Raw genomic sequence first — 27,377 nt, forward strand, 5'->3', positions numbered from 1 at the left:
TATTTTGAAATTACTAGCGATATCATAAAAAAATACAAAAATTATGCTCAACAAAAACTATGCCACCAAATGTTGGGGGGATATTAGATACTATATCCCCCCACCTAAAATATTGGGGGGGGACATGTCCCCCCATGATCGCCGCCCATGCTCATAGCATTCTGTATGATGAAGATTTGTAGTTTTCCAATTGTACTGTATTTTATGAATTTGCATCTGGCAACAGTAGATTGTGTGATGTCATCACAGCAATTCAGTTGAAAACTTCTTCATATGCTTTATAGCATTTAACTCACCTAAATTCACAGCGGAAAACGATATTTCTACTTTAACACCTTCAGTTGATGAAATTATATAAACTACAGTTAACCTTGACAGCTCCAAGCAAAAATTCGAAATGCATCACGTTTCAAAGATAAATCAGGTAAGAAGATAAAAAGCACAAAATTATTAAGCTTCTTAAGAATATTAGCCATTATGGCATCACAGACCACATAATTAAGTGTTGAGTGTTTATTGTCAGCCATAATAAATTCCATTCATATCAACCATATACTACAGTAGGGACAAGATATTGAGATGGTATTTTCAACAATGTGCACTGAAAATATTTTTCTTTTCCATAATATATTAAAGTTGCACATTGTCTGCCACCAGAATATTGCTTTAATTATTCATTATTAAATGCCAATAATACCTCAAATATGAGGATAACAAAAGTATCTATTATAATTGACTCGTTAGCTTTATACTTGGATATTTCAAGTATACATAAAAAATGAAATTTGCAAGATAGTGAATCCTTTCACCAGTTACATACTATTTACATACTGTATACCAGTGTATCCCCTAGCACCAGTACCAAGAATTATCTGTGACTTTAATGAATAGCTCCATCTGTGATTTGGATACTGTACATCTATCACAAAAAATAAAACCTCATTTTCATAGAGACTTAACATAAAATGTCTGTAAATTATGCATTATTAAAGCAAATCGTTGCTTAACTGACGAGACGTTATTTTAGGGAGAGCTCAGGTAAATTTCTAAAATAAATGTTTCGGTGTTCCCTCGGTTAAACCCAATGGACACTTCTGTTCCGCCCTTATACTTATGAAAGTTTTCCATAGAATAATGATCCACAGTATGAATAAATGATGCCAATTTACATCAGAAATTTCTTTGGCTTTTTTACATACTGCAGTGCCTTCTCTCATATACAGTTATGTACCCCCATTGGATTTTAGGACAGAATTTCTTATTTTAAGAGCAACACAATACCATGTAAAATAATTGCCTATAGCATGTTTAGGAAGAGATAAAAAAAAAGGGGCAATGGAAACAACAAAAAAACCCAGAAGAAGAACAAATGAATAATAAAAAATATGCACACACAAAAAAGGGAAAGACAGATCTATGGAGAGGAAGAAAATATGCGAAGAGATCAGGTGGTATGGTTTGGTGGCTTGATTCGCTTAAGGGTTCGTTCCCTGGGGAATCCAGATACTAAAACCTGCCAACTGATCTTGATTGGATTTGAGAAGGAAGAGAGAATCGAGGTAAAAAGAATTAAAAAAACTAGGGGAGAGAATTCTGTTTTTTTTTTTACCGTACAGTGTATGATGTTGTCGACGATGATCGGCAGCTGTCTCCATACGAGCATGTCGTATGCGTTTGAGGAGAGTTTTCTGCCCAATCATGTGATCTCGATTGATAAATGAAAATCTGATCATCTGAAGCAGAGATGTAAGAAATATATGCTGTAGACTTAAATTTATGCGTCTTTAAAGTTGTAGCGAATACCAACGTTGCACAGGATGACAGAGCATTTTTCATGACGGCTATAATGTCAGAATTGTTGTGAAATTTGTTGGAAAACGAGAATCGATAGTTTCCATGGAAACTGAATTGCAAAATCTAATTTCAAGATAATCTTGGATTTCATAATGTCACATTAAGAAGTGAATGCATTTGAGATTTTATATAAGGGCGTCTCTGTTGCCACAAATTTTGTTTCATCAGAAATGAGGGCAAAACCTTGAAATGTTATATCGAATAAAATAGAATGAAATGACATATATAATCAAAATAGATTGAAGTAGTTACTTGTCATTGTCATACATCCTTCAAACAATGCAGGATATCCACAGACTGATTTGAAAGTTTGCTATCAATGCTGAATTTCTCAGAATGTTTCATATTTTGAACAATGCCTTGTTGTTATGTTATTGTGTAAACACTCTGGTTGCTTTGACTTCAGAAAGATTAGTTTAATTAATGCAACCATGTATTTGATTCCTTTAAAATTAAACTTTTAATTTATTACTGTAGAATTAAAATGCTTTGTGAATAGCATCTGTTGTATCACTTGTGAAGTATACAGCAGTGACAAGCTGCTCTGTTGGATGAATTCTGACTTACATGTGTCAGCACAACTGCTGCACTCTTATCTACTGCTACACTGTACCTTGTTGTATAAGTTAGCTTACAGTAGTAGTTAAAACATATCTTTAGACAGGAATGTATGTGGTTATTGATATGCATGCTAGAATAAGTAACTCAGCCACTTTTATTGATGAGTACGGGCCCCCAGCTATGTTTAGAGAATTTTTGTCTGGAATTTAACTAAATTGTGTAGACAATATAACTCACACTGATGGCAGATGAATTTAATGTTCTGTACTACTACTAAATCAAAATTGACGCTGTACTGCAAGTATTTCTTGTATCTATGTTACGACCATGTACTTAAATACTGCCCTCTATACGTTATATACACCAAACCAGGAGGGTATGTCTGAAATGTTCCTTGATTGATAATACTCATAAATCATTTCAATGACAAATTTGACAAATTTGACAAATTTATATATTTTGATTTTTAGCTAATACATTTTTTATGCACCAGTTGGCATTTTCTAGCAAGTGGATAAAAATGTGAAATTCTCCATTCAGTAAATTTATTTTTTTAGCAAATGTTAAATTCAGCACTGAGGGAGGGGTGGGAGGGGTGGGAGGGGGGATGAAATGGCAGAGTTGCATGGTATAAAAGTGACATGCCAAGTTACATTTTGTTTGAAATCTTGCCAGAGTATTTGTGAGCAGTCTAGGCTACTGACAACCTTTCCAAGTTTAAAGTGTGAAGGGAATAATTTATCTGGCATCGCATCGCAAATTGCTCTTACAAAAATGGTCAAAATTGCTACACAAGTGCAAAGATGAAATAGCAGTTTTGGTACATAGATAGGATCCTTAGTATTTTATGATCTGAGGCAAAGTTCAGTGCCTTTGAATACTGCTACACAAAACCCTGCACACTAAATTATTCTTTTTCAGAACCTGTAATTTCGTAAACAAGTATTTACATTCAGTCTCTCCCCCTCTCTACATTTTTAAATGAATGAGGCATTGTATCATTTGCCACAGCTGTTTCAACTATAATCAGGCATGCATGTAAATCACTTTCTGGATGATCTGTCAAGTATTTTTGGCTCCTTCTTTGCACATTTAAACAGCCAGTTCTCATCTGCTTAGGGGTCTTGAATTGGGAGTCAAAACAACTTAGACATTTTGACCTCTGAATATGTACATGCATGTGGTGGTGCTAAAGTCTAGCTAAAATTACAGATGGCTGGTATATAGAGAGAAGTTCACATCAGACTTTACTCTGTGATTTTACTCTGTGCTTGGTAATTGCAAAAAGACATGAAACTGTTTACCAGGCATGCCATTAAGTAATTATACAGCGTGGATAAACAGCTGGTAAAGACAATGCATACAGACTTGCATAAAGCATATATATGAATAATGTTAAAGCAATTAGGCAGATTAGGAAGAGAAAGAAGCTAGTACCACTATTTAATTCCACAAGAGTGAACATTTACTGTACTCATTTGAGAGTTTTGTGTATTGCACAAACTTGCAATAATCTGTTCCAAATTTCAGAAGAGGAAAATGAAACTTCTCCATCCCCATCCATCCATGCAATGACCTTAGACTCTTTAGATCTTTATAGTTGACCTGTAAGTTCAAGAGGTGACTCTTTGTGACAAGTTGAGGATCTATGCTACCATAGTTTGTTCCTCATTTGCTCTCATTTCACCCTCAACATCCTTCAGGTGATCCCTCTCATAATCACCCTAAACATCCTTCAGGTGATCCCTCTCATAATCACCCTAAACATCCTTCAGGTGATCCCTCTCATAATCACCCTAAACATCGTTCAGGTGATCCCTCTCATAATCACCCTAACATCCTTCAGGTGATCCCTCTCATAATCACCCTAAACATCCTTCAGGTCATCCCTCTCATTGCACCCTAAACATCCTTCAAACTTGTGATCCCTCTCATTTCACCCTCAACATCCTTCAGATGATCCCTCTCATTTCACCCCAACATCCTTATGGTGATCCCTCTCCTTTCACCCACAACATCCTTCAGGTGATCCCTCTTCTATCACCCTCAACATCCTTTTGGTCATCCCTCTCCTTTCACCCACCACATCCCTCAAATGATCCCTCTCATTTCTCCCTCAACATCCATGTCAACAGGTGAACCCCCCCCTCCCTATATAGAGGAGGCATTATAATCATTCATCTTACACGATCATTGAAGTCCAAGGTACAAAGACACCAACCACATAAATGAGAAACAGAAATGTCAGTACTTTGTTCACTACAGTATGTATGTAGGAACCTTCAACTACTGCTATCAGCTCCTTAAAGTGTAGTCTCTGTACTAGGTATGTACTGAATCCACCTCAACTACTGTATAACACACTATTAAAACATGCAATATTAAACTAATTCCAACCCTCCTACTTTAACTCATCATCTTCCAAGCCAACCCCCCTTCTCCCCCCCACCACTGCCTTTAATCGTCAAAATTTTCCAATAAGTTGCACAGCAGGTGTTTTTGTCTAATCGCAGACATTTAAAGTGTCCTTGATTAGCTCTCATAAGAGATGTAAATGAAGCATCGGAGCAACTCTTCACATGTACTCCGCCTCTCGGTGCGTTTGACTCGATGTATTAAGCTCATCTTCTGGTCTGCTCACTGTCCGTGAAGTCAACATGTGTGTGTGATCTAGCTCACTCGCAAAACACTCTGGGATATTAAGCTACGTTTCTCGAGGACGGGGGACGGCGTTATCTATAAGTTTAAACGATCTCAAGAAAAAGCCTTTTGTCGGACGAAGACAAAGTCAGCTGGAAGACTCAGCAGCTATATCAAATGGCTATTGATCATCTTCTTACATTTCTTGGACAACTTTTACACTCTCCAGAGTTGAGAAAAGAATCCTGTTAATATTTTCTCTCCGTCTGTTTACGATTCAAGTGTGTTCTTTTCTGTGTTACGTCTCTTTCGTGTTTGTCATCCATTCGAGATAGTATAAGTCACATCTGAGTTGAGCTTGAAGAGATTTTGCTTTTTGTAAAAAGATTTTATAATTGATGAGTTGTGCTCCACGCGTAGATGAATTAAGCTAATTGGCTGTGTTTTTCGTTTTCTTTTTTGCCTTCTACTCACTTGGGGTTTTTGCTGCAGAATCATCTTTGGAGTTCCAGAGTCTCGATCCAGTTTCTGTTCTGACAATTTAAGTTGACATTTCTAGGTATGTTGCTGTAACTACTGTACCCAAATTGGAACTAAAAAAGTTATTCATTCTAAATTAATTCAGTTATCCTCGTAAACAGTTTGCCTTCTCTATTTCTGATAATGATATTAGGCAAAACTTAACAGAATGAAAACATGAAGTGATGAGAATTTGAAATTAATACCAGAGCAAACCTGACATTGCATAAATTTGGCTGCAGATCTGGCAAACCTTATATAAGTGGATTTTTTTTCACTGCCAAGGTATTCTATTACTTTGTCAGCAATACCTGGAGATCCTTGCTTTTGAAATGTAATATGCGTGGTTGAAAGGAAAGGAGATTAAATGAAAACGATGCATTTTTCGATTCGTCTAGCCCGATGACGTTCGCTTTGTTTTTACAATGCGCCGATGAAGCCTTCTCATCTATTGACCGGTATTTTCTGGTAAAAAGACCAAGTTCAGGGATGAATAGAGAGTCTCTCACGATCTGACGGTGGTTGATGGAAAGTTTGTTCTCCACTTGCGAATCAATAAATTGACTATCGTTTGTCATATCTGCATAAATGCAGAGTTTTTTTCTTTTCTTTACCGTCGGAGTTCCACCGTATCACGAGCTGTTGTAGAACAGACGTGTAGCATCAATTTTTGGGTATCAGATTGACTTTTCTGTACTGTGGGAAATCTCGTTTTCAACGCAATGGGAATCGGAATAGAGTTTTCCAAATAATTTCTGTTACATCGTCGTCTGCACACACTAGATCGCAACAAATTATCACCACGGTGACTGGAAGGATTGGCTTTTGTGTCTGCGTTGCATCAAATGCAATTCAGGGAGTATTTTACGTCGACTTTGTGTTCATATTTTTTTTTGGTGGGAATTGCCATAGCAACCTTCAAAAATGATTCCTATGAGGACCAGACAGCGTGTACGACATCCGCGCAGGGTGACTTTAGCTAATGTTGATTTCAAGTAAGTTTCGTTTTTTTTCTTTTCTTTTTTAATATTTTTCACATCTTTCAAAGGCATCCTTTATCATTTTCGTTTGTTCCAATTTACGAATGACACCCATGAGCACTTTCTGTGCAACTGCAGATTACCAAAGATAACCATTTCTAGTTATTAAAAAATTAAAATAATACTTTGAACAGAATGTATATGCTAATGAGCTATATTCTAATGGAAATGGAAACAATTACAGTAAGTGTGTTTGAAGACATTTCCAGAGTCTACAGTATGCAAGCTGACGTTTCTAATATCAAAATTGATATATTAATAAGACAATTTTTTATCAAGAAGTGTATTTTCAAAGGTTCATCTATTGTGTATTCAGCGTGCGTACAATGATAGAGGATTTTAGATATTACGAATCCTATTGGTTGGAAGAGAATTTGTGTGGGGGGAGGGGGGGGGGAGGATGGAGTATATCTAATATACAATTGAGCATTTCAGTGTGGTGGTGTTGTTTTTCATGTTTATAACATATTATGTATAAGAGCTTTGATCTTTTGTTTTGGTAAAAACAATAACCTCAATAATTTGTCTCTGTTTCTTTTGAGAATTATATGAGACTGCTTGCATGATTTGCTAAAACACATTTAACATTACTCAGTATTGCAGTACAGCAGAAAGGTCTACTTGTTGTGGGCATCATTTGTTTTGTTTATAATAAAGTATATACCTTTCAAAAGTGTATTTTTCCAGTTTGTTTACATGGATTTAGTGTAATATTGTGTCGAGCCTAGGCTTAGATCGCGAAAATGTTCAGTTCTGATGTTTAGAGCTGTAGTATTCTACGTACTAGTTGCGCGAATGTTCAAACGCGAACTGCATGCTGGGTTGATTAACGTTAGTGTACAGATCAGTGGTTCCGGTGTACAGACTTAGGCCAGTATAGGCTGACTTCCCTCGTAGAGTGTGTATGTTAGGCTAGGTCGTGAACATACGTTGTGTTCCTCGTTAGGTCTTCGGGCCAAAAAAATCCTTCTGTTCGTTATTGATCGCAACGAACGAAAGTTGTGAAAAGTTCCGTTACCGTTTTGTTCCTGAAGAAAGCAACCGATCTCCACCATGTAATATTGTGACGAGCCCGGCTCCTCCGTCAGCAAATTTATGACTCGGTCAGAAAATTTATGACTTGATCAGAAAATTTATCACTCCGTCAGCGCTCCGTGATCAGTTCGTCATTGCTTCGTTACTATTTCATCACTCCTAATTGTTTAATTGACGGAGTCGAGTCAAGTCAAATCATTGTAATTTAGTTTTATTTGTAAAGAGAATCGACAGAGAAGAAATTATACCGAATCAATAATCAAATCCGATCTCGTCAAATTGTTTTTTGTGTGAAGTCATTGTTTTCTTCCGTTCGAGACATCTCCTGAAGAAGCATAAATACGGCATCAAGATATCCCAGTACCTTTCTATCGCGAGTCCCGATATAGTTTTACTATCGGAGGAGCCGGGCTCGTCACAATATTACATTAGCAAAGTTGTTTACACCAAAACCATCCTAAATGGAAGAAATTATAGAATATAGAAAATATCATCTTGGTTAGTTTACAGAGTTCCTGAAAAGTAAGCGATACAATTTGAGGAAATTTGTTCGTATTCTAAAATGTCAGCAGTATCGAAGAACATAGGTTTCTTTCAATTGATTATGTCAATTCATTTTATAGGCAATCTATAGTTGTCAAAATAAGTTGAAAGAATAAACTTGTGTAAACTCGCAAAGAAAGAAATAAACCCACTCAGCACATTTGTTTTACATCCTTGGTTGCTATTTACTGTAGCTGAAATATATTACAAATCTTATTTGTATTGAGTCTGTGCATTGCATGCAATGTAAGTTTTTTGTCATTAGGGGTTACACTTTGCGTGGATGACATATGTATGAGCCCTTTAAACCAAAGGTAACTCTGGTTATACAACAATAAACCACGAAATACGTAAAACAGAAGTCAATAGCAAGCACTTCAGGTTGCTTTTGATCCTGTAGTTGTTAGAGAGAAAAAACTGATGCATGAGTGGTTGTCAACGTTCAGCAAAAACTATGTATCTTAAATTTGTAGCATAATTAACTTAATAGGGCAAAGAATAAATTTGTAATTTGACTACACTTCAATGTAACTGCATGGATCACATTTCATGTTTTACATGAATTCATAGTGTATGTAGATGAAAGGAATTTTTTTATTTTTTTTATTTTTATTTCCATTTTCATATTATATAAATATGAAAAGAAAGCATTCCTACATAAATGATAAGATTGACATTAATATAAATATTTTGATAAAGATGTATATATTAGAAAAACCACTTCCATGGCGAATCAGAAATGGTTTACTCATGAATGTTGGTGAGTTGGTGAGAATTCATCTCTTTGAGATGACTTCATCGACATAAGACAGGGTTCAGTTTATGATATGATGGTAACTTACTAACCTTATGAATATGCATAAAGCTGTCTCAAAGTGGGACAGACACACTTTGTGTCATGTATGTGTGATATATTATGTCTATATTCAATATATGATAACATTATTAACATATATCGAAACCTAATGTATATTCATAAAGCTGTCTAAGTGGGACAGAAACACATTATATCATGTGTGATAGATATAGAATATGTATTAATTCAATCCAACAAAGCTATCATGGTGAAATTATATCTGGATGGCCTCAAAGTAATTATTATTGGAATCAATCTTTGAAAATCCCTTAAAGCACACCGCTGTTTCAGAATTTATAAGAATTGCTTTATAAATGAACAATTTGATTTCAGTCCAATAAAATTGAATCCTTTAAGTTTTCAACATAGTTGATGGCTGTTTGCAGGTTTTTGAACCTAATATTTCATTTTTAATGTTCAAACTGGATGTGTTAGATTTCCCCTATCCTGAACAATTCTTCTAGTTGCCGAGCTATATTATTCATTGGATTTATGAAAATTTTGACAAAAAGGCTGGCGGGTACTAAGATCAAAATCACAGTTAAAGCTGCGAAGTGTTTGTGTACGTGTGACGATGGAATGATATGTTACACAGTAAATTGGAATGGTGTAGCTATACATTCATACACCAAGGTCTCTAATGGACTGAAAAAGAAAACATTGATTATGTATTCCCAGACTCCCCCCACCCCACCCCCCAACCCACACCCGTTCACTTCCCCCTGCAAGCTAACTTGATGACTTAGTTCAGCAATGGTGAATAATTCCGTACTTGGAAAGTTGTGAATTCCTTATCACATTTGCTATTTTCATTTGATGGACTGCTATTCAACTTCAGCTTGTGAATATGTACCTTAATAAACAGTACAGCTATAGTGCTCATTATTTAAAGGCCATCATCACATGAAATGGAAGGGGGAGAATGGGGGAAGGGGGAGGGAGTGGTATCAACATAGGACTTGAACTAAGCTACTAGGTGAAGACATTTTCCATGGCTTCACATAGCATGGCATGGCATTAAGACTGTTCTTGTTGGAAATTGGACCATTTCAGGTTAAGACTTATATTTTACAACCTACAGTATCCTAATTATCAGTAACTTTAATTGGTCATAGTGCCCACAAGAAAGTAAATTATGAATTTAACAAGGGGGACAGGTCGACTCTACGATTTCCTGGTTCGGACTGAACTCTTAGACTAATTCAACGCCGTGCTCTACAAAAATTAGGTAAATTGAGTGAAACATGTTATTATTGCGAGGGAACCTGGTCACAAAGCCTGCATCTAAATTTCTGGTTTGAGTAATATCCCATAGGATTCTAAATTGTCAACCAAATGCAAAAAGCTGCACTATAATGTGCAGAATTATGACGTATCAAAATGAAAATAGCCAGTTTGCCATTCTACCGAAACGCTTTCGTGTATCTCGCCAGAATAATATTCCATTGTCACCAGTTGCTTTCAACTATATTAGTACTTGATAATTTTTTTTTTTAATATATATATTTTTTACCAAACCAGAACTTCATTTACATACAAAGTGCATTCAACCCCATGATAATTAAGTTTTCCTGATGTTTAATAGCAATTGTTTCCATATTGTGTGTGTACTCAGTATATTTGCTAATGCACCGTTTCTCTGTTTAAGACCGATATCACATCTACTGTAATAGAGCAGAAAGAGAGATGAAAGATTATGATGATGATGATGACTAATATAATAGAATATTGATCGAGCATCCTGTGAAGGAAAAGGAAGAATAAAAAGGAAAGTGAAAAATAGTAAACACAGTAAAAAACATGTGAGAGTATACAGGTATATTGAAAACAATTAACCAACCATTATTGTGAATAATATATGATAGTGCAGTCTCAAATAACACTTCTTAGGGACTTTTGTAAATGTCAGCTTTGTATTCTTGCAGATTAGTTTTTGATTTGATGTATATATATATGTATATTTATCTATATATATATATATATATATATATATATATATGTATATATGTATATATATATGTATATAAATATATATATATATATATGTGATTTGATGTATATACATATATATATATATATATATATATATATATATATATATAGATATAAATATATGTATATATTTAATTGAATATTGAATATTTAATTGGAATCGTAGCGAGTTGGAAAATATATATACAGGTATGACATCTACACTTTGAGAGGTTACAGTATTCAGCCTTGAAGATATCATGATTGTTGGATTTTTATGATTAAGAGAATAATACAAGAGCAAAAAATTGTAATATGATGAATGATGTTAGCAAAGATTAGGGTGTGGCAAAAAAAAATTTCAATCCACGTGGAAGAAAAATCGTACAGGTCTCGTGTAATTTACTGTGATCTGAGTTCTCTTTAAGAGTGAATAGAATTAACATTTTAAAAATTCAATGCTTCTCAGTTTTCTTTGTCTTTGATCCAAGAAGTAATGGCCTTGAATAATAATGATTGAGATAGACCAGAAAACCAAGGCATGGTGGATTTGTGGAGATGGCTTCATAATCTATTCCCCCCAAAGACATGTACATTCTACAAATAGTTAAATAAGTTCTAGTTAAATAACCACTAGAAAGCATTCACTTAAAATTAAAACAGAGATATTTAATCTTTTCCGGATTTAAAATGGTGATTAACTGATGCATCTAAATGTATGCATCTGTAACTTTCCACCGTCTCTGTAGGATTTGGATGCATATCTTTTGTAAACAAGTCACAAAACTTAAACAGTATTTAGATAGTAAACCTATGTACATAATTATGGTCAAATACAGTAAAGGAATTATGGGTCAGTGATGCCATCCAGACCTGCGGAATGGATATACATAATACTATATTACGAAAGGGCAAATGTCTTCCGGTTCCATTGCATTGCTTTCTCTGGTGGCTGATGAGTATGTGTTCCCTGAACTTCCTGTGTGGTGGGGGGGTTAGGGGGTAGGGAGGGGGTGGGGGAGAGGGTGAGAAGAGCAAGTTCAAGCAAAGAATTGGACCCAACCATCATCATTTATAGAGCTACTATATTTAAGTGAGCAGAAGTTAACTTGAAACAAAATGAAGGCTCCTTGCTCCTTTAGGATGCATATTGTTGCAGGCACTGCAGTATACTTACAGTAGTTTATATAGTTTATATAAGTTTATATGTATTAGTTTATATATGCAGTATATATAGTTTCAATCATTAGGTCCCGAGTTTGAGTCACTCCAAGATTAATGTATGTCGTCCAGTTACAGAGTTGTGACAATTAATGGACAATTCATAATCATGGACGTTAAGTATGAATGTAAGAGACTGACTTCAGTCAGCTTGCGGCTCTGATAAGCCAATGATGGCTGCTCGCAAGTTCCTGTTTGCAGAAGGATCTAAAATACAATACAATACAATATTAAAGCTGCAGTAATTATAACTATTTAATTTCTGAATGACCATTTTTACCGACCATATTGCTGTCATTGCAGATTATGCCAGAGTTTTAAAGTACTTTGACCTATAAAAGAAGTACTTTTATGATTAAATGCATGATTTGATTAAACTGAAGCCAATTTTGTTCTGGATATTTGGGATCACCAAAATTTGAAGTAATTGAATAGTCTTAAAACAATAATAATATGCCGAGGTATCATGCACAGCTGCTGCAATAATTTTTCTTTATTTCCTGCACTTTTTCCATAAATTTATAAATCGAACATTTTCCCTGGTAACAAATTCAGTCAATAAATGCGAACGATACGCACATGTAGTCCTTTGAAAACTCTTGTAAAATTTCACTCTTTGTTTTTTCATCATTATGACTATTTATTTATAAAACAAGAAATTTAAAACTTAATAAATTGAATCAACTGGTTTGCTCTTGGTAAGTTAATACAATCTAATCATTCGGCAAACAGATAAGTACGTGCTATCTCTCGACTTTCTCAAGGAATTTCAAGTATAACCTGAAACTGTGAATTGAGGCCAGCTAGGAGTATACACGTACTACAGTATTATATGTCAAAGACAGGTCATTTCAAATGCACAGTCAAAGCAGTTGAGTTTTGAGTTAACTGTTAGAAAATATTTGATGCTATTGGATACCAATTAATTATAATATCGGCCTTACTGAAGGCCTTGTATTAAATTGAGTACATTTACTGGCTAAAATGCAAGTGGATTTTGCTGTTTTCCAGTAGAAAAAAAGGTACTTTCTCTGCCAGTTGATATTCGAAACATGAACAACAAAGTCAAAGTCAATACAGAAATGGTTGCGCGCTGTACGTAATTGAAGGACAATGCCAGTCGGAACTTGAGTTTCAACCGGTTCGATTTGTGTTTAATCACTTGCATTTTGTCGCTATAAAATACAAAATCCTATAGGCCTGCATGGTCATAAGTAGAGCAGGTGCATGGGATTATTTAAGCCTCATTTGAAATAAAGTAAACTTTCAAAATTATTTAATTTTCAAATTGCTCTTTAGTCTAAACATGCAATTAAATACGCATGCAAGGTGAAAAAGGTGTCTGATCAATGAGAATAGCAATTAATGTAAATCATTTTAAGTTGTAACCTAAAGTTAAGTTTGTTCCTTCAATACTACAGAATTTGAGGAAAATTTAAAGGGGGCATCGATCAGTAATTGTGAATGCATGTCTGAAAACATTTCTATGATGTTGATCGCGAATTCAGTTGGTGTTGAAGAAGTACTTATTCTCTCTGTGATGTTTACAATATGTTTTTAAAGTAGTAATAATAATAATAATAGAATTCTTCCAGGTGGATCCCTAGTGCAATTTTAATATCGACTAGTATAATCGCTGAAATTATGTGATTGGTCTAAAAGCATGTGCCTGCTCTTTACATTACAACTAAATGCTTTTCATTTCATTTATTCAATCCAGTATTAATATAAACTATTTTTAAAATATTTATATATTTATACAATATTTATAATAAAAAAATAATAATAATTATAAAAAAATATTAATAAAAGGTGCTTTGCTGTCGAGACCCTAGGTGGAATTTTATACTTTCAAAGGTTCAACACCTGCAACCTAAAACAAAGAGTATAATATAACATAATTAAAATACAAAGTCTGTATCATTGGATCTTATATGCTTTAGTATATGATTGACAGGGTTATTGCCTCCAAATATATCCTCTGATTAATTGGTAGTATCATGTGTTACAGTGTAAAACATTGATATCACTGACCCTGCTGCTCATATAATTTGAACTTGAACGTGTCGGTTATTTGTACATACAACTGTACCCAGAAGATTAACTAAATCTCGACTCATTTCAAATTTGAGGAAAAAGGTTTCCTATACTTTGGTTGCCGTTTTGTACAGCTAACTATTGTTCTGTGTTGTTAAAATTTAGACAAGTTTCCAACTGGTGTTAAAATTGATGGGTTTATTGATTTTTGAGGCTGACATTGAAATAATGACCTTTGATGATGTCTCCTGTACATGATGAACTTGGATGCACTTTGGCTACACTTAGTGGAACTATAGCAAAAGTATATCATTTCATTCCTGAATTGTACATACAGTACTGCATTGTACTCTGTGTACTCATGCATCCTGGATTTGTACTCATCCTTGATTTGTACTCATCCTGGATTTGTTCTCATCCTGGGTTTGTACTCATCCTGAATTTGTACCCATCCTTGATTTGTACTCAACCTAGATTTGTACTCAACCTTGATTAGTAATCATCCTGGATTTGTACTCATCAAGGATTTATACTCATCCTTGATTTGTACTCATCAAGGATTTGTACTCAACCTTGATTTGTCTTCATCCTGAGTTTGTACTCATCCTGGATTTGTACTCCTCATACAAGGAGATCATACTGAATAGTAAGGCCGGGGAGAACTTGTCATACATTCTTTTACTCGTGCTTACAATCTTGAACTAAGTACTCATTGCACAGAAATGTCTACTAGTTATAAGTAGCCTAAATTGTATATAAACTGTTGTCATGCATCTCCAAAGGTAGTGTACATATAAGTCTATATTATTGCTGAGTCATTATGAGTTCATTGCTTATGATGTAGCATTTACTTCAGTAGTCTTCAATAGATCTGTATACACATGTTACACAACTGATCACTAGTTACATAGACACCTGGGATAATCTTCATTCATTAATTTACAAACAGACAGTTGGTATTTATTTGTGGCAGTGTTGGCCTTGCCGTGGTGCTTATATTTAAAACAGGTGCATATCCTTGTCACCTATCCCACAGAGTTCAAATTAAAGATTGAGTATGGATGTTACAATTAAAGCCTCATTTCTGCATTTGGTTTCCACCGTCTATTGTACAATATCGTTTTTATGAAACGTAGCGGTACTTAGGCATGGGGATTTGCATAAAATGTGTATAGCTCAGCACATATATATATCGCGTAAATGTTCAGAGTTACAAACATCAATACATCTGTCTGAATTGTTAAAGTTTATGTATGTATGTATTTTAGATCCTCCTGCAAGCAGGAACTCGCGAATAAGCCATCATTGGCTTATCAAAGCCGCAAGCTGACCGAAGTCACTGGCGTTAACCACTGAGCTAACACTCCGAAGTCCCAAAGATCCTCAAGGCAGATTAAGTTTTTGATTTTGATTTAAACAATTACAAAGAAGGGACGCAATGTTTTTGTTGGATTTTGGCTGTCAATCTTTAGATCTCATGAGACTCACTTCGAATGGCCCGGCCGAAGTTTTGACATAAAAAAAAACATCATGGTGATTGTGTAACTATTTAGTTAAGGTACTCAGTATAGATTGATTTAGAGTTTAGGGATATAGGATAGTTCATGTTAGTAATGGAATGCATATGAGGCTTTAATATCCCCCTCCCCCTCCCCACCCCCTTTATTCTGTGAACAATAACAGCACTGACTGTTTCTTTACCATTCTGAGATTCAATCCTATGTGTTTCCTTGAATCAATGATATCTGGAGGGAACATGCTGGACATCCACTCGTGGATTCACTGGAAGCTGTTTCCATTCATTAAATATTAAATATTAACTGAGAGGAGTGTTTTTGTTACAAAATTTTTGGTTTTGATGCATGTAGTGGATTTAAACCAGACTGAATTAACTCTTCATTACAGTACGATGTAGATACAATTGAACCGACGTTAAGTCATATTACTCTCTGTTAATTGTGTAGCCATTGGAGCACATTGATGCGTTTGACATTTATTATTTCCAACAGATAACAGAAGGAAATGGATATATACATCATGCCTAAAGGTGGGGGGGGGGAGGGGATGATTCATATAATTCTCTTTTATTCATTCTCTATGCATAGAATGCATAGGGAATGAATCCTGGCACTTTAGGAAGCTAGCTTGGAAACTGACGCCTTGTTAAACACTTACATATGTACATAGTAATTAAAGTAACAATTCACTTATTTCAATTTATGCGCTATCTTCGGAAAAGCTGAGAGGGTCTAGGATAAATTACGTATGCAATGGGAATAGTCTCATTTAATTTGATACATATGTAGGAAATGTACAAAGTAGGTTGACTTCGACAGCTTTGAAATTTGATCTTGAGCAATAGACGAGAAGGATGGAAAGAAGTATCAAAATGAAAAATTTCCCATCTTGTCATTTAAAGTTTTAAAGTAAATAACTTCTCTCAGCTACTGTACATAGTTGCATCCATCTTGTATTCAAATGTATGCACTCATGTATTTGAAATTAATAGAGACCTGTAGAACTGCACTTAGAAAAGGTACATTATATTAATTGTGTCTTTCAGAACACTTTTCAATTTGGTCGTCAACAGGGGCACAGTACAATGGCATAAATTGGCTCAGTAATACGACTTTTCAACAATTTCAGTGCTGTGGGGGGGGGGGGAGGGGGGCTTTGAATGATGTGGCGAATTGGCCCCTAACATGAAACCAACATCATCAGCGATCAATTTATGAATGAATTTAACATTGGCTTATCTCTGGCGATTGGCCAACATTTGGGCAATAACCGTATATTTGTCATGGTTTGCATCATGGCTATTTTCTACACAGTAGTAACACAAGGAGATCCAATAGACTGTCAAGATTGTATGCATAATGAGGCCTTACAGTAATAATGCGCATTAAATTTTAAAAGTTAATGCAAAACATGTATTTGTGGATCAAAGGGAGTCAATTAGTGTGATCTGTTGCAATCTTTCTTTAAATAGTTGTTATATATTTCAGGCTTGAGAACCAATTGCAGACCACACTCAACAAGCTTCTCTTTAAGGTACTATACATATAGTGCTGCACATTAGTAATGTAAAGCTCTGTATATATAATACAGTAGCTCAGAAATTGTTCAGTAGCCTACTCAATGTTGCCATGACAACCAAATTTGTTCACATAGTGATGTCATGTGACCATACTTTGTGAATAACGAGTATTAGTATGATTATTATAAAGTATTACATTTCATCGCTGCATAAAATAATTGCGTAATTGTCCAATTACACTTGTGGTACTAACATTATGCAATGTGTATTCAATTTGATACAATCCGATCGGATTGAGAACATGACTTTTGTCTCCCATTTTTCTCGCAGAACAGACTTATTTTTTGTTATGCCGGTTGAGTTTGTGACATAATGATACATTCTTCGAGTATCTTTATCATCTGTGCTGTTTTTTTTTTCTTGTATTTTTTTCTCTCTTTTTCTTCCTTTTTGTGTCTTCTGCCTCTTGGAAACTTCTTTGAATCTGTTTTCTTTTCAAGAAGATGGATACGAAGAAGTCATGTAAATCATCTCGGATCTAGCGATCCTGGCAGATGCGATCGTGGACTCTTCATCAGTAGATGAATGTGTTAACATGTACACCGTCTATACCATTGATCATGAAGTGTTGTTGATTGACACGAAACGTATTTTTAATAAAAGCCGACAACTGATAAGTTCAGAAACGTCTTACAGATGGCAGAAACGCAATAAATCGTGAAGGAGTGAAACATACTTAAATTAAGGTTTGACTTTTCTTTTTTTCCCCCGATGTGTGAACTGTTTGAAATATTAATGTATGGAAGAAGGTTGTTAATGTTGCATTTAAAATTCTCGTAAGTAAAGTCAAACGTTATTATGTATCTAGTTATTGACAAGTTCTCAAAGTGGAAACAGCAGAAATGTTTAGAATATGATGGCATCTCGCTTTTGTGGTGGCCGTGAGAGTTTCCTCTTAATTAAGCATGCAGGATGTTACACCCCAGGTGCGGGGAGAATTAAAGGCGTAAGAACTGTTCACACAGCAACTTGTACAACATATGCATCAGCATACATCATGTTACATGGATGCTGATGGGAATAGTGAATGTCAAACTCTATGTTCAAGATTGTCTTGTATAAATTCTTAATAAGAAGTCTTTGCTCTGTTGTTTCCTACACTTTTTATATGCTTAATTTTTTAGAGAAAATGGTAACCTGATCCAATTTGTAGTGATTCAAACTTGGTTAGGTGAAATCCATCAATCTAATTTTGATATTACTTCAATCTTACTTTGGTGTTCCTTTAATCTGATTTATCCCAGAAAGTAGTAGCAGTAGCACGTAGTAGTATTATTGGTAGTGGTAGTAGTAGTATTAGTGGTAGTAGTAGTAGTGATGATGATGATTATGAAGAAGGAAGAGGAGGTGGAGGAGAAGGAGGAGCAGGTGGATGAGGTTGAGGAGGAGGAGTTAATAGAGATAATTTCCACTGTAATATTATTACAGAAGGTCTGACAAAGCAACCTCAAAAAGATACTCAAAAGTTGTTTGAAAAGAAATTTGGTTCTTTCAGAATTAAAGATGTCAATGGACAGAACCTACTGTAAAAATAATAAGCCTACAAGTTGTAAAGAATTGCTGGAAGTATTCAGTAGGTCCCCTTGGTTACAATCAGCATGTTGTCACAATTGACAAGATGTTTAACATCATCTGATCATCACCATGAGGATGTATGTACAGTATGTATGTATGTGAATTCCCCTGTAAACCTTATTGGCGTACCTCTCAATCTGAGGGGATTTTAAGAGGTAATGGCTCATGTAAAGTGTTATTAAATTTACTACTCTGAGGCACTTACATTGCTTGTGATGGGGATATGTGAAGGATTGTTATTCGAAGTGAACATTAAGAGACATAAATTTATTAGTGTGCCTATTATGCTTAGCCTTGAGACATAGTCATTGCAGCAGCTGATTCAGCTGCATGCAGATCTAATACAGATTATACATGCTTGGTGTATTTTGGCAACACAGGAGCTCGCAGGCAGAACAATCGCTACAATTTAATCTTTGTATAAGAAAATGTTATAAATGCTTTAAACCAAGGAAATAAGTTGTAATATTTTTTTTCATTGATTCTGAACACTTCACTGCTCTCCATTGCTGTACTGTACCTTGTGAATAAACTTCTTATATATACAGTAGTTCCAACATTATTACATCACTGCTTGTTTCATCTTGATATCAACTTGGCGCGATCACTGCGTTCGTTAAATGTCATCCACGATGCATCAAAAGATGAAAGATGTTGCAAGCAATTTCCTCTTGAATCCTTCATGTGCCATTCCTGATCTATCTCCTTACAGTAGGTCCTCAATAATATTGTTTTTTCCAAATGTAAATTGCGCGATCAACTTAACTTTCTCCGACAAAGTTCCGAGAGAGACAATCTAGATACCGACGATTCGCATATATCGAATGTCAGAAATGTTCTGAGTACTTTATGATGATGGTCCTTCGGTATATTAAAACTGCCCTGTAAATCAACTTTCAAGAGCTCTCCATAGGAAGCTTCTCCTGGACAGTGACTTGTGGCTGATCATGATGATCATGATGATTTTACAGAGTGAGTTTATTAAGGGAGTTGCAGGGTATCGAGTGTATTAACACATCGTCTAGCCTACTGGTTAATTCAATACGGTCTCTGTCTATGCTGGTTCTTCCTTGAATGCCTCATTAACGGTCGGATGAAATTGAGAACTGTCGGTGCAACAATGTGACGTGTTACTTCATGTCCATTTTCAAATTATGGCTGTCTTGTGTTTCGTGTGTTTGCTAACTTTGCTTCCTCCCTTCCCAATCCCTCCCCCCCCCCCCCAACACTCACCCACTTTGTTGTGGTTTTGAATGACAGTAGATTCTGTAATGTTAATTGGTGGCAATCCTGTTTTTTTTAATATTTTAGGAAAAATCATTTTCCATACTTTGTTTATCATTGTTCGATTGTGAGGCACATGTCTGGGAAAACCCCCTCCACAAAGAACATCAAAATATTAAAACCAAAGACATCCAGCAGGTGTTACACAATTATGGGTAAAGACTATATATTGAGGGCTCCTCTGGGAAGGACTGAGCAGGGCTACCCTCATTAAAGATGACAATAATAAAAAATTTAAAAAATATATATTTAGTTCCATTAAAGTTCCATATAAGTGTGAACGAAGATATTCTCAAGAAAATCTTCCATGGTGCAACTTGGGAAGATTCTAGTATCGTGCGTTATATAGAATGCATTACATCGTGCACTCTTTTCAGTTCTCTATTCAAAGTCTATGACGTTCGCTCCCCAACATCGTTTATTACAAAAAAAAAGGAATGAGAAAAAATTAGTTCGTCTGATTCTAGCTGCGATCATCTGTTTTATTTAATTGGTCCCCGCACCCTGTGTCAAAGCAGCTGTTGGTATTTCATTAACGAAATTATGACTGATGGTTGCCACATCCCACCAGACCTCTGCATTCGATCGTGTAGTGTCAATCAAAGCATTTCAGTGAATGCTATCAGCATTGATATTTTCTTCGAAGGTCAAAAATGGAAGCAAATTTATAAGCAGATGGTGATCATGCATCCTCTCCACTGTGTTTGGGATCTTCTGTATTTTAATTATAAATTATATAGACTATAGGTCAAATTAATGAGCAGATTTGGCAGTGAAGGATTACAAGACTAATGTGGAGTGACCTTAGACCAGAAGGGGTGAAGAAGAGGGGAGAGGGAGGCAGGGGACTAGTTCCATATTTTAGACCTTTAAAACCCTCTCCCAGCTTAAAAAAGAAAGGTAGAATGAATGAAAAGAATTATATTAAAACATAACACTTTAAATTGAACCCTGTTAAAATTATATGACTACACAAGCATGGGATCAAACATCAGCAACCTAATCAAACTCCCAATTAATTCATAGACCACTGCTTTAAGCTAAACTTTCAATGTACTGAATTTATTACAACTTGAAAAGTCCTTGAAAAAATGGTTTGATTGAAATTTGATGTATTCACTTTGTAAGGTAGTTTTTAAAAAAAAATAAAATAAAAAAAGCTGCATTCATGAGTGTATAACAGTATATTTAAGTAAGTGAAACATGTTTCAGGCATAATTTAATTCACTCATCTTATGTGTTTCTCATCAAATTCCTCTCATGTTCAATGATGTTATTTTCCTCATTTGTCAAAATTCCCCCCCCCCCCCTCTCCAGAGGGATCTATATTTTTTTTCAAGGATGGACAAAATTTTGTGATAATATTTGGTACTTGTTGCCTCACAGTATCACTTTAGAGTTTCATGTAAATATAAAAATATATAATAAAAAAACTTGTACATGCAGATGAGAAAATCAAAGAAAAAGACCAACCATAGGAAAGTAACTTTATTTAATGACGCATTGCCTTCCTGGCATATCACGCCGATGGAAGTTATATTGGTGACAGATATTTAATTAGAGAGTGACGGCTAAATGCATCATTATGCCAGACTTAACACATGTTTTTGTTCCTCTTAGAGTAGTGAAGGTCCTTCAACTTGGTTTTCAGGCACATATAGATCAGTAATGTATAGTTTAATTAAAGTGCTGTACACTGTAAGTTATATTAATTTGGAGCTGCAATCGTCGTCAAAGATAAATATATATTTATTTATGAGGACATTCTTTTTATTATTTACTTTTTTTTGCACTGCTAGCATTGTGATCTATATATATTCTCCAGGGTGAAATTATGGTTTCCAGGAACTGGGGCCCCTTTTGTGAAATGTGGTTCCTAGTTTAATGAGAATTTTGGTGGGACTATGGACAATTTGATCAGTGTAAACTACAGTATAGGGCCCATTTGGCAGATTAATTATCTATCATGTAAAACTCCTTTTGATAGATCTACTGTATACAACAATTTATCAAACTAAACATGTCGCATACATGCATGATTTGAATGAAGAAATTTGCTGTTGAGGGGTGTCGATTGACTAAGCGCTAGTGAGCGTGAATAAAATAAAAATGGCTCCTGTCTTAATATCCTCCCAATGATTCTAAGGGGACTCTTTGCCAAGATATAGGCCCCTGCCCCACTTATAAGTCAACCTTGTTGACTTGTTCGACTGGACAATTTTTTCTGAAGGGGACTACTTTCATGCATCATAACTTGAGCCAGTTTAACTCTGTCTGTCTGTCTGTATGTAGATCTCTCTCCATCTGTCCCCTGGATGCTGGATTCTGTTTATCACTTAGACAATCATGATACAGTCCTTGTCAAAAGGCCACAACATCCCTATCATTGTGGGTAAATCCGTAATGTGAGACTGGCTGTGAAAACATGACAGGCAGATCCACGGTTAACATGTATGTAAAGAGAACGATCTTTAATGCACACAGATTTTTATCACGTCTTCGAATTTTGGAGATTGAAAAATTATGCAAAAATTATTCAACGGAAGATGTTCATGGAGACAACACGGTCTAGATTAGCTTTCTATATTGAAACTCATTTGAAGGTTTCATTTCAAAGAATTGTGTTTTGATCTGTTAGATAATGCCCCATTTTTGCATATATATTCAACACGTCCTATCATGTGGCCCTATCAGTGTCATGATATTTCTATGCCTTTACCATAAATTTGATATTTGAGATAACGTGTCAGTCCCACTTTAAATTCCTTTTAATTTGCCTATATCATTGAGATATTTAAAGAGCAGTTCTAAGAGTACATTCATATACATACTAAATGTGGTCAGTAAAAGGGGCAATCATTCTGAAAGGCTACACTTGATGGTATCATCATTCCTGCTGCATCTATAGACAATGGATGGACATGTCCTCCTATAGCAGCGATGTAGCCAGGAATTTGAAAGGGGGGGAGCACTTTTTGCGATTGATATCGATTTTCAAAAATTTAGGCACGACTATCTGAGCGGAGCGCCACCATCGGTTGGCGCGGAGCGTACAAGAAAATTTTTGGTTTTATAAACCCCCCAGATGGCCGGAAACGGCCCTTCCCAAGTGTTCATGCTAGTTCCATGGCCTCTTGCTAACTTGAGACACCTCATTCAATATCACTTTTCAACCAAAAAAACAAACGAGTTAAGATAGTACACAATTCAATAATACATAATGTATTTAAAATTAGCAAGGTACATGTACAGATTAGTCTTACTTTTCAACTGCTGATACTTGTAGTTACATATATAGATAGGCCAGAAATGTCCTAGATACAACTATAGCCAGTAATTGTCTTTTATACAACTGTAAATGTTTAAGTTAGCCTAATAAGAGAAGGCGAGAGCTATCCGACGATTGCCATCTGATTCAATTTTCTCAACTGCTTTCTCAACTGAAATATTATCTGCGTAAACAGGTTCTTAACTAGATGTTACAACACTGACAAGATCGGATCCTATAGTCTTTTTCGGCGGGTAGAGTGTTGAATGAAACGGCACGCGATAGAAATGACAGCCTAAATTAGAAGACTAGGTCACCTAATTAAGCCATATTCTTGCTACGTTCATTTCAATAGTTATTCCTGTCTAGACTCTTAAACTCGTCCAGCAAGCTTATGGATTTGAAATATGGGTGTTTTTTAAAAAAGATAACTTGGCCAAAAAAAGCGTAGGCCCGGGCCCACAGTGCTACATACTGGCTACGCCCCTGATCATATGATATCATATTATCAGCAGATTTTGTTTCCTGTTTGAATTCTTTTACATGTTCTTTTACATAATATATGAGAAAGACAAACATAGTGCTCTTTTACAATTTTTCAAGTAGGATGATTCTTGTTTATTGTCCAATGTCTGGACTTTAATACATTTGACCAACTTAACTGATGGACAAAATAAACTTTCATATTTTGGAATATAGCCAGATATGCAGTGGCCTAAAAACAAATATCGTTATCGCAGTGTATTAGCAGTGTAATAATTATTTATAGGAAGTGCGTATCACGTACGATTGCTAGCTTAGCTTCATAACATGCTGTTCGTGCAACAACTTAGGACGAATCATAGAAAGGATGAGAACGAACGTTGTCGACGTTGTTGTGCATACGGTTCGTGACATTCCATAGAGTGCGGTTAGGTAGGCAATATGTATTTTATTACGCAGTGGCCAACTGTAGGCTTGTAATAGGCTATAGGCTAAATTTAGCTAATTGCATCTGCCAAACTAAGTAGTTGAATCAGTAGGCGTGAATGTTACTACGATTATAATTGAGTTAACGGAGCTGACGAGTATTCAAGATCAAATGAGCACTGACAAAATACCATGCTAAAAAAACAACAGTTTTTAAACATTTTTTTCGACACTGAAAGGGGGGAGCGGTCGCTCTCCCTGCTCCCCCCCCTGGCTACGTCCCTGTCCTATAGTACCAGGCTATACTGTTGAAATTAGTACTTCAACTTAGAATCATCGGACTGTAGGTTTACATCTACAGTTGATGGTACTTATTTCAACATGTACTGATGTGATATTAAATATAATATGTAAATATGATTTTGTCTTTCGGTACATCTTAAGAAGATGACAGTATTTCATTGTGTCCTTCTTGTAGAACACAGTAACTGATATCTACTTTAATCCTGTCTTCCTGTACATCTGCAGTAGCTGACAGACTTTCAATTTGTCCTCCTATTCATCTGCAGTACTGTAGCTGACAGACTTTCATTTTGTCCTCCTATTAATCCACAGTAGCTGACAGACTTACATTTTGTCCTTTTATACATCTAGCTGAGAGACATTGATTTTGTCCTCCTATACATCTACAGTAGCTGACAGAGTTTCATTTTGTCCTCCTATACATCTACAGTAGCTGACAGACTTTCATTTTGTCCTTCTAAACATCTGCAGTAGCTGACAGAGTTTCATTTTGTCCTCCTATACATCTACAGTAGCTGACAGACTTTCATTTTGTCCTCCAATGCATCTACAGTAGCTGGCAGACTTTCATTTTGTCCTCCTATACATCTACAGTAGCTGGCAGACTTTCATTTTGTCCTCCTATACATCTACAGTAGCTGACAGACATTCATTTTGTCCTTCTATTCATCTGCAGTAGCTGACAGACATTCATTTTGTCCTCCTATTCATCTGCAGTAGCTGACAGACATTCATTTTGTCTTCCGGTACATCTGCAGTAGCTGACAGACTTCATTTTGTCCTCCAATGCATCTACAGTAGCTGGCAGACTTTCATTTTGTCCTCCTATACATCTACAGTAGCTGACAGACTTTCATTTTGTCCTCCTATTCATCTGCAGTAGCTGACAGACATTCATTTTGTCTTCTGGTACATCTGCAGTAGCTGACAGACTTCATTTTGTCCTCCAATGCATCTGCAGTAGCTGACAGACTTTCATTTTGTCCTCTTAAACATCTGCAGTAGCTGACAGAGTTTCATTTTGTCCTTCTAAACATCTGCAGTAGCTGACAGAGTTTCATTTTGTCCTCCTGTACATCTACAGTAGCTGAAAAACTTTCATTTTGTCCTTCTAAACATCTGCAGTAGCTGACAGAGTTTCATTTTGTCCTCCTAAACATCTGCAGTAGCTGACAGAGTTTCATTTTGTCCTTCTAACCATCTGCAGTAGCTGACAGAGTTTCATTTTGTCCTCCTGTACATCTACAGTAGCTGAAAAACTTTCATTTTGTCCTTCTAAACATCTGCAGTAGCTGACAGAGTTTCATTTTGTCCTCCTGTACATCTACAGTAGCTGACAGAGTTTCATTTTGTCCTTCTAAACATCTGCAGTAACTGACAGAGTTTCATTTTGTCCTCCTGTACATCTGCAGTAGTTGACAAACTTTCATTTTGTCCTTCTATTCATCTGCAGTAGCTGACAGACTTTCATTTTGTCCTCCTATTCATCTGCAGTAGCTGACAGACTTTCATTTTGTACTCCTATACATCTGCAGTAGCAGACAGAATTTCATTTTATCCTCCTCCTATTCATCTGCAGTAGCTGACAAACTTTCATTTTGTCCTCCTATACATCTGAAGTAGCTGACAGATTTTCATTTTATCCTCCTATACATCTGAAGTAGCTGACAACCGTTCATCTTGTCTTTTTGTACATCTACAGTAGCTGACAGACATTGATCTTGTCTTTTTGTACATCTACAGTAGCTGACAGATATTCATCTTGTCTTTTTGTACATCTACAGTAGCTGACAGACATTGATCTTGTCTTTTTGTACATCTACAGTAGCTGACAGATATTCATCTTGTCTTTTTGTACATCTACAGTAGAATTAATCAGTTTGATATCTACGTCCATTTTTACAGTTGAGGACTCTCTCTTCTTGGTAGGGTACATAATGCTACCTGGCAGCTTTCTTCCATCTCATCACCAACCCTTGTATAACAGTACTAAGTCCATCTGTCCATTTTTATGTAAGTCCTGTAGACTGTCCAGTTGTAGGCTATTCATCCAGACCTGCTGTCCATACATATAATATGCAGCTACAGAACTTAAATGATATTTTTAATTCCACATGAGCGAAAACTGTTTTGCGATATCTGTATATATTCATCCAACATGAAGTGTCAGCCACTAGCCCTTCTGCTTTACCCCGTATGCATATATTTGGCTGCTATATAACGTTGCAAAATAGTTGCCTTCACAGGTGAATACAGACTTTATTGAACTATCTAATCAGATTATAGCCTTGAAAATTGTTCACAATTATGGATTACATGTTTACACAGTCATGTATCGAAAAGAATTGTACTACAGTATTCCAAGAACAGACATTTTACCAAGTAATCACAAACATTAAAAGGAAGGTCATAATTTTCCATGATCAACTATTAAAGTATTATATTGATATTTTTGTTGTTGGTAGGATCTATATAAAATAAATTCAACACATTGTTTCCTTTCTCTTTGAAGTGACCCTACAAAGAAAATATAATATTTCTTGTTTGAAACGCGCACAACGACACATAATTGTCTATGTCTTTAGAGAAATTTACAAATTAATGCAAAGAATTAAAGCTGTCACATCACCAACAGTTAACGCAAGATCCTGTCTTGCTATCTTA

The 27,377-nt window shown here is 35.6% G+C and overlaps 1 protein-coding gene and 1 long non-coding RNA gene across 8 annotated transcripts in view; one reads left to right on the top strand and one right to left on the bottom strand.

Moving 5' to 3' along the window:
* Positions 1–27,377, bottom strand: part of LOC139983213 (uncharacterized) — a 229,402-nt gene that overhangs the window by 197,835 nt on the left and 4,190 nt on the right. The window lies entirely within an intron of this gene.
* Positions 1–27,377, top strand: part of LOC139982901 (3',5'-cyclic-AMP phosphodiesterase 4C-like) — a 282,309-nt gene that overhangs the window by 161,547 nt on the left and 93,385 nt on the right. Inside the window, exon 2 of one of the 7 annotated variants that reach the window (XM_071996131.1) lies at positions 5,548–6,569. The exons of 4 other annotated variants lie outside the window; for them this stretch is intronic. In XM_071996131.1, the coding sequence (XP_071852232.1) occupies positions 6,499–6,569 (71 nt within the window). In that variant the 5' untranslated portion in view covers positions 5,548–6,498. Of the gene's footprint in view, positions 1–4,869; positions 6,570–27,377 lie in introns of those variants that run through there. 2 more of the 7 variants (XM_071996140.1, XM_071996124.1) reach the window with 2 other exon arrangements.

This window comes from Apostichopus japonicus, chromosome 2 (genome assembly GCF_037975245.1).
Source record: "Apostichopus japonicus isolate 1M-3 chromosome 2, ASM3797524v1, whole genome shotgun sequence".
NCBI classification, from domain to species: domain Eukaryota; kingdom Metazoa; phylum Echinodermata; class Holothuroidea; order Aspidochirotida; family Stichopodidae; genus Apostichopus; species Apostichopus japonicus.